The sequence below is a fragment of the Piliocolobus tephrosceles genome, chromosome 1 (assembly GCF_002776525.5).
Source record: "Piliocolobus tephrosceles isolate RC106 chromosome 1, ASM277652v3, whole genome shotgun sequence".
In the NCBI taxonomy this organism is placed as follows: domain Eukaryota; kingdom Metazoa; phylum Chordata; class Mammalia; order Primates; family Cercopithecidae; genus Piliocolobus; species Piliocolobus tephrosceles.
Window position 1 is genome coordinate 28,312,221 of NC_045434.1, and position 13,363 is coordinate 28,325,583.

General features: G+C 43.5%; 1 protein-coding gene across 1 annotated transcript in view; it reads right to left on the minus strand.

Moving 5' to 3' along the window:
• The window catches only part of MYOC (myocilin), a 17,036-nt gene extending 13,790 nt beyond the window's left edge, over window positions 1-3,246 (minus strand). The window contains exon 1 of the mRNA XM_023207030.2: window positions 2,569-3,246. Coding sequence (XP_023062798.1) covers window positions 2,569-3,133 — 565 coding nt within the window. The 5' untranslated portion in view covers window positions 3,134-3,246. The remainder of the gene's footprint in view (window positions 1-2,568) is intronic.
• Window positions 3,247-13,363: the final 10,117 nt, after the last annotated feature.

Sequence of the window (13,363 nt, forward strand, 5' to 3'; positions counted from 1 at the left end):
ATTTTTAGTAGAGACAGGGTTTCACCGTGTTAGCCAGGATGGTCTTGATCTCCTGACCTCGTGATCCGCCCGTCTCGGCCTCCCAAAGTGCTGGGATTACAGGCTTGAGCCACCGCGCCCGGCCCCATATATGAAACTTTTATGTAAGCCCAGAGTAGAAAAATTTCTATATAACTTTGCAATAAGAGTTATGTAGTAAAATATGTCATATTACCAGGAATTTTTTTCTATATAACAACTATTAATACATGATCAAGAAAGTGGTGGTAACAATTTGAGCTGCAGGTGGAATACGGGAAGGCTGCCTTCTCAGGCCTCACCTTTGTCCACTCAGCCTCACTCAGCTTCTCTACCCAAACCTCCACACCTAGTTCTTGCCACTCCTGCAAAAAAGCACACCCAGACTTATGTTCCAGCCTCCAGAATGCTCCCTTTTCCCTAGATCTGGAACCTTGAAACAGATCTTTTGTTCCAAGCATTCCTGTACCTTTCTGTCTTTTACCTTTAGGGTCTATAAGTCAGAGGTCAGCTAAAGGTCCTGAAAGTCACTGAACCTCATGGCCAGCTGCAGTGGCTCACGCCTGTAATCCCAATGCTTTGGAAGGCCAAGGTGGGTGGATCACCTGAGGTTAGGAGTTCGAGACTAGCCTGACCAACATGGTGAAACCCTGTCTGTACTAAAAATACAAAATTATCCCGGCATGGTGGCACATGCCTTTAATCCCAGCTACTTAGGAGGTTGAGGTAGGAAAATTGCTTGAACCCAGGAGGCAGAGGTTTCAGTGAGCTGAGATCACGCCATTACACTCTAGCCTGGGCGACAAGAGTGAAACTCTGTGAAAGAGAGAGACAGAGAGAGAGAGAGAGAGGAAGGAAAAGAAAGAAAAGAAAGAAAGGAAAGGAAAGAAAAGGAAGTCACTGAACCTCAGAGGAAGAGGCCAGAATTCTAGCTTTGCCACTAACTGGTAGGTGGCCATCAACAAACTGAATAACCTCTCTGGGCCTCAGTTTCCATATCTGCAAAAATCAGCCAGTGGTACTGGATGCTCGTTAGGTCCCTTTCCAGTTCCACATTCTTGTACTAATGTAATTTCCTTCTTATGAAAACCATCCACTACTAGAAAAGAACTTCCATGTTTGGTCTTCAATATAATGGGATGTTGCCCTTATTTCAAAAGTGGACTAGCTGGAAAGATCAAGAAGAAATATAAAATTAGGAAGCACATCTAATAAATCCCCAAAGACTTGTTAAATGACCACAAAAGAAGTTTTTCAAGCCTGTAGAAAGACTGAAAGAATAGTACAATAAGCTCCCCATATACTTAGACTCACCAGTTTGTAATTCACCAGTTATTAATATTTTGCCACAGTTGTTTTACCTTTCTTTCTCTCGTTATCTATATATTTGCAGTCTTTCTTCAACCATCTGAAAGCAAATTGCAGACATCCTGACACTTCACCCCTGGGTACTTAAGCATGTATATCCTTAGAACAAAGATTTTATACTTCACAACCACAGTATCATTATCTCACCAAGAAACTGAACATTAATACAGTAACATAGTAATGAGCAGTCTATATTCACATTGCCTCAGTTACCCCAAACCTGTTCCTCATAGCCTTTTTCCCCCTTGGATGAAGACACCAATCAAGACTCATGCACTACATTTGGTTAACACATTTCTTTAGTATCTTTAATATAGAAAAAGCCCGTCCCAACCCCTTTTTTCTTTCTTCCTTGGCACTGACATCTTTGACCCATCCAAACTAATTGTCCAACAACTGAATTTACTTGCTTAGTTCCTCATGATTAGACCACTTCCTCAATCTCAAATATTTGGGAGCACACTTTCACAGTGACACAAATACTGTCTTCCCAGCTAATAAGAGGAGCATTCTCCCTCTCACAACACACACACACACACACACACATGCAGACTCAACTTCAGGCAAGAAGGAACCAGGATGAACGGAACAGCCTATCAGTCATCGCAAGAATTTGGTGACTTAAAAGCAGAGGTTCTCAGATTGGACTGAGTAAGAAAACTTTCAGAACAACATATTGAGGGAACTGACAGAGAGCTGCCCCCTCTTTATTTTACCAAGGAAAAACATTTAAAAATAAACAAAAACTTACCACTTATTATCATTTCCTAAATCTATTGTAATTTCATAAATAAAGGTCATTTTAACACCAAAAGGTACGAATAACAATCTAAACAAAGGTTCAAAAAAGGATAGTGTTTTTCAAAAGGGACAGTAGGCAACTTTCTACTGCTCATATGCAGACACGTCTCACCCAGTCCTTTTATTTCTCCTTTTGCTACGGACTATCAAAACTGTCGTGGAGGGGCACAAGAACTCTGAACCACTAACCTAAATGAAGCTCTCAGGAGCTAAATTACTAGTAATACTTGAAGGTGATCGCTGTGCTTTCCTTATCTGTCTTTTGCTAGCTGTGCAGTCTCTGAGAGAAAGGGCAGGCAGGGAGGCCTGGGGCACCTGTAGCAGGTCACTAGGAGCCATATCACCCGCTGAACTCAGAGTCCCCCCACTCTGCATTCTTACCTTCTCTGGAGCCTGGTGGCACATCCCGAGCAGTGTCTCGGATCTGGGGACACTGGCCCCTTCTCAGCCTTGCTACCTCCTGGCTGCTGCTTTCCAACCTCCTGGCCAGATTCTCATTCTCTTGCCTCAGTCTCTTCTTCTCTTCCTCCAGAACTGACTTGTCTCGGAGGAGGTTGCTATAGGCAGTCTCCAACTCTCTGGTTTGGGTTTCCAGCTGGTCCCGCTCCCGCCTCAGAGTGCCCAGCTCCCTCTGCAGCCCCTCCTGGGTCTCCTGGGGCCTGGCAGCCCGGTCCAAGGTCAACTGGTGGTGGAGGAGGCTCTCCAGGGAGCTGAGCCGAGCTTTGGTGGCCTCCAGGTCTAAGCGCTGGGTGCTGCTGTCTTTCTGTAGGTTATGGATGATTGACATGGCCTGGCTTTGCTCTGGGCAGCTGGATTCATTGGGACTGGCCACAATGAATGTATACTGGCATCGGCCACTCCGGTCATTGGCCTTCCGGAGCTGAGCTGTCCTGGCCCCCACATCCCACATCAGGCAGGCCAGAAGCAGCACCTGGACAGCTGGCATCTTGGACCCAAAGTTGCAGCAACGTGCACAGAAGAACCTCAGTGCAGAGGCTGGGTGAGGCTTCCTCTGGAAAGCTCTGCTGTGCTGAGAGGTGTCCGGATGGGTGGCCTTGCTGGCTCATGCCCGAACTCCAGAGAGATTTATATATACTGGGGAGCCAGCCCTTCATGAGGGAAGAGAGTGGTGGCCACGTGAGGCCGGGTGGGGCTGTGCACAGTGGGGGTTGCCTTCCCACTGCCAGCAAGATTCTTAGAAAATAACCTTCCAGAAGTCTGTTTGGAGTTTCTTTGAAAAAGAACATCCCAATTTATACACCCACACCCCAATAATCGTCCCTATGTCCCCACCTGGTTTTACACACACACACAAACACACATATACAGACACACAAACACATACACACACACACTTACACATGTCCCCCTCATTCAACAGGACGTCGGCGTGCTGATTTCAACAAGGGTATATTTCCAGTTTGTATTTCCATTCACTCTACAAACTCACCGAGAACCTGCACTGTGCTAGGCACTATGCTAGGAACTGGAGATCCAGGGAAGTCCTTTAAGACATGTAGCAGGGACAGAGACAAATAACAGCCAGCCAGAACACAAGGACAGCACCCAGCAGGCTCCAGGGAGCGCATTCCTATGGAATCTGCAGATTTCCTCCCTCACCCCTAGCTTTAAAACAACCGTGTATCTTTGGGAGAACTTTCTAATTTCAGTCTTGCGTCTCAGGCACCAGTGTCAATGTTAGTCTCTAAATCAGTTCTTACTCTGTGTGTGTGCATGCGTATGTGTGTCTGTGTGTGTGTGTATGCCATGAACCTCACTGGTGAAACCTGGGGGACCCTTCTCAGAAAGATGTTTTTAAATATATAAAATATAGATTATAAAGGAAACAAATGATAATGAAATATAATTATCAAAATATTAAAAATTTAAAATAAACATGTTTTGTTATTTGTTTAAACACGTTAAAAACAAGATCCAGCAGGAGGTCTAATTTCAAAGTAGTTTTGAGTGTAAATGATATTTTACTTACAACGTATCTGCAACAACTGTAATGTAGTGTAAAATGTCTGTGATTTCTATCAGTAATGACAAAAATCACAGGTACTGTTATTACCACTTTGAGTTTATGGCTTTATTCACAATGAAATAAAATGTTAAATTTAGTTAACAGGTGGTAAAAATCATAATTTTTTCCCCATTCAAATTCACAGGCTTCCTGGACTGTAGGTTAATAATCCCTGCTTTACATTAATAAATCCAAAGAGAAAAACAAAAAGCAAATGGCAGTAGCCGATAAATATACCAAAACTGTGGGAAGTAACTTTAAGCCACTTAAAATAATGCTTGCATTTGAGCAACTGCATGTTGTTAATACCAACAACAATGTCAATACTTGTGAAGTAAGTATTTCCAATCTGCCCTGGCCGACTCACCTCCAGAGTGGAGAAACACAGTTTGCTCTAAAGATTCTATTCTTATTTGATTGGTTCTGAAGCTAAGCCTGAACTTGAGACATTTACAAATGGGTGTCTGTTTACAGCTGACCAGAGGGTACTGTTCTCACTTTCTGAATCAGATAGTGAACATCGCCGAAATGATTTTTCAAAAAACCAATCATATAGTCAGCAAGACCTAGGCTTGAATCTGTTTGGCTTAACTCATAGGAATGTTTTCCTTCTCTTGAAAGAAACGAGATTGTCCTTGTGCTGCTAAATCCACAGAGAAAAAGAGTTTCCAATAAGAAGAAACGTAAGTAATCTTACAGCCTCCAATTACTACCTTGTGGCTTGCTCAGAATTACTCTGTAAAGGAAAAATATAGTATTAGAAATTGTGTCTCCTGACTTCCCTTGAATTGATTTTTTTTCCCCCTACAATACGGCCCTGCCTCCTAAAACCCAGGATCATGTGGCCTATAATCCCTGTGGTCAGTTCCCACTGCCCTTGAATGAATCTTTGTCTTTTTTGCCCATACACTATCCCTCTCTTTTTCTTCTCCCCTGCTCTGCAGGTTACTCCATGCTGTCAGCAGTCACTGCAGAGCTGCGTGGGTGCTGGTCAGGGTGAAAAGTTTAACAATCTCTGGCATTTTCCACTTGCTCTGGCCCAGTTTTTGAATGCCAGGCAAAAGCTACCACCAGTTAGTCTCTGCATTCTTTTTGGTTCTTGGCAAATGCCATTGTATACGCTTAGGGAAAGAAACTGTGGCTGTTGGGGTTCATTGAGCTTTCCTGAAGCATTGTGGCTCTCAGTCCTGGAGTCTGATGTGATCAGTGAGGACTGATGGATCGCCCAGGTTCTGCCTGCCTTCCTGTGCCCCTCCACCTCCCCTGTGGCTCAGCTGCCCCAGCTCTGCCTCCTTCCCCTCTCAACATCCCCCCTCACAGAGAATCACAGGGAAGTGTTCACAGAACACGACAGCTGCAAGGGTCTTTACAGCCGAGAAGACTATGGCCCAGGGAAGGAGAGAGACTTGCCCATGGTCTCACAGCCAACAAATGGCAGAACCAGAAAGAAAACCGAGTCTCTTGATTGCAAGGTTTTTGACCGTCTTGCATAAGCCAAGTCCACCAAAGGGCTGAGTAGTTGCCCAGAAGACATGAAAGAAAAGACTCCAATCACTTCTCCCATGAGTGAATGGCCTAGGAAATGAGCTTGCTTCCTATATTCCCATTAAATAAAGGCCTTCGTGAAGGAAAACCCATGCACACCCTGGAATTTTAACAGCTGACTTTATGAAACTGCATCCCTTCATGAAATAGACTTATTCTCCTCCAAGCAGAGAAAAGAGAAAAAAAAAAAAAAAAAAAAAAGGCTCACAGGAGGCAACTGAAAACTCCCAACCCCGTGAACGGCACTGAACATCTGGGCAGCTTCAGCCTTGCCCTTTTCACCTTCCTGCCTTTTAGCACCCACTCAGCCCCAGCATCCCCACTTCCTGCAGTCCCCACCTCCTGGAATTCTCCTGGGCGTGGAGGCCCCTTTCCTTCTGAGGAAACACTGTCCCCTCCAGATTCTCCGTTAGACTAGTTTTCATCTCCATTTCCTTTCTGCAGCCTGGAGCCAAGGAGTCTCCAGCTCAGATGCACCAGGACGATTCTCGGGACATGAGGCAGGCCAACTGCAGCCCTGTGGCTGTTAAGGGATCCTGCATACAGTTCTTCAAGGTAGTGGTTATTTCCCTTCTTTCAGCAGAGGGTTTAAGTTGGCTGGCTATTAATTTTCTTCCACACGTCTTCCATGAGAAACTGTCACCTCCACGAAGGTAGGGCAGTGACTGCTTTGCTCACCATTTTGTTTCTGGTGTCTGGCAGCTATAAATACTCAATACATTGTCAATGAATGCCTGGATGAATGAATGGGTCACACAGAAATAGAAAGCAACAGGCCCTTGAAGAGTGAAACCGAAACAACCAGTGGCGCGGGCTGGCAGTTTGCTCAGGACACCCAGGACCCCGGGTGCTTGCAGGGCTCTCCCAGCTGGAGAGGAAACCTCTGCTGGGGGCTTCAAGGAGTCTCTGGGGTACACCCTCCTCCCCTAAACACACACACAGATGGCCCCAAATGGAACTAGTTTATGTATACTCTTATTTCAGTAACGATGTGGAGGCTTACCACAAAAGCATGGTGAATAAAATGGTAACTTAGCCTGAAAATGAGGCTGAGGGAAGGAAGTGATGAGGACCAGTGGTCTGGGACTAGGCAGGCAGCTCATGGCACCATTCCCCATCCCAGGAATCCCTGAAATTATCACAGCTTTTGGCTGTTTCCCTGTTTGTTTAGTAAACCATTCAAGTCATTCGTTATTAAACACCCACCCTCGGCCGGGCGCAGTGACTCACGCCTGTAATCCCAGCACTTTAGGAGGCTGAGGTGGGTGGATCACCTGTGGTCAGGAGTTCAAGACCAGCCTGACCAATATGGTGAAACCCCATCTCTACTGACAATACAAAAATTATCTGGGCGTGTGCCTGTAGTCCCAGCTACTTGGGAGGCTGAGACAGGAGAATTGCTTGAACCTAGGAGGCAGAGGTTGTAGTAAGCCGAGATGTAGAGTGTACGGGTATATGTAAGACACAGACCCTCACTCCCATGGAGCTTCTGGCTGTAACATTGTGAGGCAGAAATCTAGAGTGGGGAGACTTCCTGTGGAGCGGGATGGATGCACAGGGGAGGTGGCATTTGTAATGGGACCTACTGAGATGACACGTTAACAATGGTTGAGACTCTTGGGTTGTAGACTTGGTTGTAGGTCAGATACATCGGGCCTGTGTATGAGGGCCATGACAGATCATTCTGAAAAAGTTAGGAAGGGGAGACCGTGATTTCTAATGATTTCTAACCTATCCGGAGCTGGGACACAGTATCCTTTTATGCCTGACTATAAAATTGTGACCCATGTCTAAACTGATGATGCATCGCATATTTGCTTTATACTTAAAATGGTTAAAATGCATGATCTTTCAAGAGTTTCTTAAGATTCCTTAAGAAAACTGGTCTTCCTAAAGGCAAATGCCTTAGGGTCCCTGCCAAGGGGCACTGCTGCTTTGAAGGCTCACAAAGTTCTAGTTGCCTTTTAACCGTGTCTTTTGTTTTGCTCTCAGTTTTTCATATTTCCCTTAAAAATCCAGGCTTAGCCCAGTCAATTTTTGTGTTCCCAGATATAGACGGGGAGGTGTTGCGACCATGCTCAACTGCCTAATCAGTCTGTTATGAAAGCTTTCCCAGTCCCCATTTTTCCTCCTGCATTTGGGGAATTTTTATTTTGCTGTTTTTGTTATGTCCTTTGCTAACATGACCTTCCTGAACTTGCCTCCCCAGAGCGATGCCATCTGGTTTTTAAAATAATAATCCACTTTGGGATCTGATCAGATCAGGCTTTTGACATTTTTCCCATTTTTCCATCAAGCTCACATGGAGGTCTCTTCCCAAGGAACAAATACTTAATGACCAATTTAGAAACATCTTTTTTTCTGAGCTCTTTTGCTTATTCATTGACTTTTGGTCCTCATCATTTTTTTCCTGAAATTAAAAACAAAGGGAAAAGTTTAGTTTTCATCATTATTTGCTCTCCTGGCATTTTCCCTTGGACAAGTGCCCATCTCATTCCTGTTTCTTAGCTCCTGTTTGATGGATTTACCATATTGGATGTGATGTTTCCTGAAGAATAGCTTCTGTCAGGAGCAACATCGGTCACTAATATAAGAGCAAACACAGCCTGGACACTTTGCTAACATGGATACTCCTTCTTCTTGATTCTTTATCATCCTGCCAAAGACATACATCCGAATGGAGGCTATACAGTTTATAGGACACTTTCATATTGCTTATCTCATTTCATTTCATGATAGCCCTGAGGTAAACTGAATAAAGATCAGAATTCTTCCTTTACAAGTGGAGAAACTATGGATCAGAATAATTAGCTGATTTATTTAAGTCACATAGATAGTCCACATAGCTATGTGTGTGTGTGTGTGTGTGTATAAACACAAACTATATATATCTAAACATATACACACATATATACTATATATATGATTATACATACACACATACACACACACACATATATATATGGAGAGAGAGAGAGGCAACCTAAAATGAGCTACAGCGTGATCAACTCCCCAAAACAAAGAGTTTATTCAGGAATAGCAAGGGATTGCAATTCGGGATATGTGTGCTATATGGCAAACCCCTGGTGCATCTGAGGAGTTTGAGCAAGGGGAAACTTTTAAAGGCAAAAAGGAGAAGTCCACATAAACTGTTTGGAAACAAATATCATAGGTTATAGGGACTTATTGCAGGTAGTGGCGTTTGTTCATTGGTGGTACTGGCTATGGCTACGAAAGGGTCTTCATAGAAGTGGCTTAACAGGAAAGTTCAGTGGGAAAAGTCTTTTGTCACAGTTCCTGTTATAGGGTGTATGTGTGGGGGGGCCCTTTCCTCTTGGCCTCGTGACTCTATTTTGTTAGGATTTCATATAAGCGACTCCATTTTGGTACTGACAATTTTCCCAGTAACTATATAGATAGCTGATCATATAGCTGAAATACAGCCTTCTAATGCCATCTAATTTCTAAATTTTATGCTGTTGTAGGAAAGCCCTCAAGAATGAACTTTCGGCCAGGCGTGGTGGCTCATGTCTGTAATCCTACCACTTTGGGAGGTCAAGGCGGGCGGATCACCTGAGGTCTGGAGTTTGAGAGCAGCCTGGCCAACATGGCAAAATCCCGTCTCTACTGAAAATACAAAAATTAGCCAGACATGGTGGTGGGTGTCTGTAATCCCAGCTAGTCAGGAGGCTGAGGCAGGAGAATCACTTGAACCCAGGAGGCCAAGGTTGAAGTGAGCCGAGATTGCACCACTGCACTCCAGCCTGGGCGACGGAATGAGACTCCGTCTCAAAAACAAAAAAAAACAAAAAAAAAAAAAAACAAAAAAGACTTTATGGAGGCTCTTCAGATATTTTTCTTTCACCCAATCTATTGACTAACAACTTGAGGACTAGATTTGCCCAAGCATATGCAGGATATCTGCTTCGGACTTGCCCAGTGGTGTGGGATTATGTGTCCTATGCTGTACAGGGCCAGAGTGGAAACCATGAGCAGCTGTGGGGAGACCTAGTGCTGGTCGAGTCTTGGGCCAACCTGAGGGCAGCTACAGACTCATTCTGAGTCTTTGCAAAGGCTGCCAGCAGTAATCTCCTTTAGGTGCAGCACAGAGCTTCTCCCATCTTACTTCCAAGGTACAGAGTTTCTTGAGGGAAATGTTTCAAGTTTCTTTAGGGAAATGGGAAGGAGTGTGATGGTGGAGGGGGGTTTAGTCCATTCTTGCATTACTATAAATAAATGCCTGAGGCTGGATAATTTATAAAGAAAAGAGGTTTAATTGGCTTACAGTTCTGTAGGCTGTACAGGAAGCATAGCACCAGCATCTGTTTCTGGGGAGGCCTCAGGAGGCTTACACTCATGGCAGAAGGCAGAGAGGGAGCAGGAATCTCACATGGCAGGAGCAGGAGTGAGAAAGAGAGTGGGGTGGGGGGAGGTGCCACACACTTTTAAATTATCAGATCATGTGAGAACTCACTATCTCTAAGATAGCACCAAGCCATGAGGGATCCACACCCATGACCCAAACACCTTCTTGTGTAATATAGTAAGTATTCTCCGAAACCAAAACAGAAACTGGCCTTTCAAAAAAGGTCAAGTCCACTATTCTCCCTGTCTCTTAGGAGCTGCAAAGTCTCACTCAGCATGGTTCTTGTTGACAAGAAAATCCATACTCTATAAAATATTTGAAGAGATTTATTCTGAGCCAAATGTGAGTACCATGACCCATGACACGGCCTCAAGAGGTCCTGAGAACATGTGCCCAAAGTGGTTGGGTAACAGCTTGGTTTTATACATTTTAGGGAGATATAAGACATCAATCAATACAAGTAAGGTACACACTAGGTTGGCCCAGACCCAATGGAGGAAGGGCTTTCAGGTCATAGGTGGAATTAAAAGATTTCCTGATTGGCAATTCGTTGAAAGAGTTAAGCTTTCACTAAAGTTGAAGTCAGCAGAAGGAAATAGTTGGGGTTAAGATAAGAGGGATTGTGGAAGCTGAGGTTCTTGTTACGGATGAAGCCTCCAGGTAGCAGGCTTCAGAAAGAATAGATGATAAATGTCTCTTTTCAGACCTTAAATGGTGCCAGATTTAGTTAATCTCTTTGGGGTTGGGAGGGCCTGGAAGGGGAAATACATAGTTACATTAATTGAGATTATTTACAGATGCAAAGAGTCATTTCAAAATATGGCAAAGAAACATATTTTGGGGTAAAATATTTTGATTTCCTTCTTTATCTGTCATGTGATGCTATACTAGAGTCAGGTTGGATTTTTCTATCTTATTGCTAAAGAGTTCATTTGGTAGGTCTTAAGATCTGTGTTTTAATGTTAATGTTGGTTAGTTGTGTCTAAATTCTAAAGGGAGGAGGGTATAATAAAGCATGTCTGACTCCTCCTTCCCGGGGTCTTAGTTCAGGTTAGTTTTTCAGGTTTCTTTGGAATCCCCGTGGTCCCATTCAGCCAGTTGTAGGGCTTAGAATTTTATTTTTGGTTTACAGAATGTTTCTCAGCGTCAACTCCATTCTCCACTTCACCAATATCTAGCTGCTGACTTCAGCTGTAGTCCCTGATGGCCACCCTAGCCCTGAGCCTACCTCCCGCCATGTGACCTTTCAGCTCATTTCCTGTGTTAACTGACCCAGCTTCTGTGTTTCCCAAAACCCTTCTTAGAAGAGTGTTTATTGGCTGAGCTCCTTCTTTCAAGTGACCATACCAGCAGGGAGTTGTCCAGTAGGCAACTGAAGCACTGCCCTGGGACAGAAGCTCACCTTTGATGCATGAAATTATGTTTTATGGAGAGGGATGGGGGCCTGTTTAGAGCAGAAAGATCTATAGGCAAAGAAGAATCCCTTAGAAGGAGATGTGGGTAGGCAAAGGATAATCATCAACTGTAGTTCAGTGCCTAAAAGTAATCTCTTTCTCACTGTGTTTAGGCAGTATGTTTCTTACCATGGAGGTAAAAAGTGTGGGACATTCAATAACATGCTTGGGCCTTCTGTGTGCCTGACACTGTGCTAGGCATGGAAAAGATATTTCCAAGGTTGTTGGTAAAGGTTGTGGGGTGAAAAGAGATAAAAGGAAGATGGAGACAACTTCCTAATGACTTGGGCTTCCCTTCTCACTCACATATAGGAAACATAATAGTGTACATGGTGGCCGCATAGCAACAGCATAGGTAAAATAGGCTTTTATGTTTTTTTTTCTGGGGCTGTCCTTACCATTTACACTTTTCTATGAGAAAATTCTCCTCATGGCTTGCATCAAAAAAGAAAAATATACTTTTTTCTTAAATGCACTCAAAGACTATATTTGTGGGGGTGAATGGGAGAAGAAAAGATGAACACGTGTTCCGTTTGGGCAGATGTTAGAGCCTGGAGCCTTTATTGCCCAGGTCATGCGTGAATATACATTTTTTCTTTTTCTTTTCTTTTCTTTTTTTTTTTTTTTTGAGATGGAGTTTCACTCTTGTTGCCCAGGCTGGAGTGCAATGGTGCGATTTCGGCTCACTGCAACCTCTGCCTCCCAGGTTCAAGTGATTCTCCTGCCTCAGCCTCCCAAGAAGCTGGGATTATAGGCATGCACCACTACGTCCAGCTAATTTTGTATTTTTAGTACAGACGGGGTTTCTCCATGTTGGCCAGGCTGGTTTTGAACCCCTGACCTCGGGTAATCCACCAGCCTCGGCCTCCCAAAGTGCTGGGATTACAGGTATGAGTCACCATGCCCAGCCATAAATTTTTTCAATCAATACATATTAAAAGTCTAACAGGTACTCCAGTACGGTTATGTAAAATATTTTGATGTTTACAATAGCTTCTCATACATTAAAAGTTTTAAAATTACTGACCAAGCATAATCTACTTGCTATCTTTGGTATGGAATCAGGACTATTTTCAATCTATCATTAAGTGGTCAGTACTCAGTGGAGGGGTAGTCAGAGGCTCAGAGTGCCATGTTGAAGAGTAACATGTTGGAAAGTGTCCCTAGTCAGAAATGTGGACTGGCTTGGGGGTGTGAAGATGTACTGCAACCTCTGCCTCCCAGGCAAAACCTTCTGGCTTTTGGGGAAGTTCACAAATAGATAAAATATTGCTTTACCTCATTGAATAGTTCCTTGTTCTTAAAACATATGTTCACATGTGAAGACACACATAATATCTATCATTCTTTCAACCACCCAACTAGATGGTTCATATTTTCTCCATGTTACTGTTAAGGAAATTCAGTTTCTACATCTTGAAGAAAAACGTTGGAAACTATAGGAGCTGGGTATGAATGCAACTTTTCCCCAGGGCCTGGGCTGGTTAGTTCTTCTGATTTGACTGAAGTTAAGTAAACTTACCAGTAGATAATACTTCATTGTGGCAAGTATTATTAAAGGGAGAGATTTCATGACTGGAACATTTTCATCTATTCATTTCCTTTCTAAGTTCTTCAATTCCACAGAGAACAGAAAATCTCTTCCCTGCAGATCAGTTAAATCCATGTAACAGATTTCAGTAAGCATGACTCAAAGGGTTTTTAATTAAGAAAGCATTACAATATAATTTGTTTTTGAAGATGGAACTGTGATCTCCCACTAGCAAAATTAAATGATGAGAGACA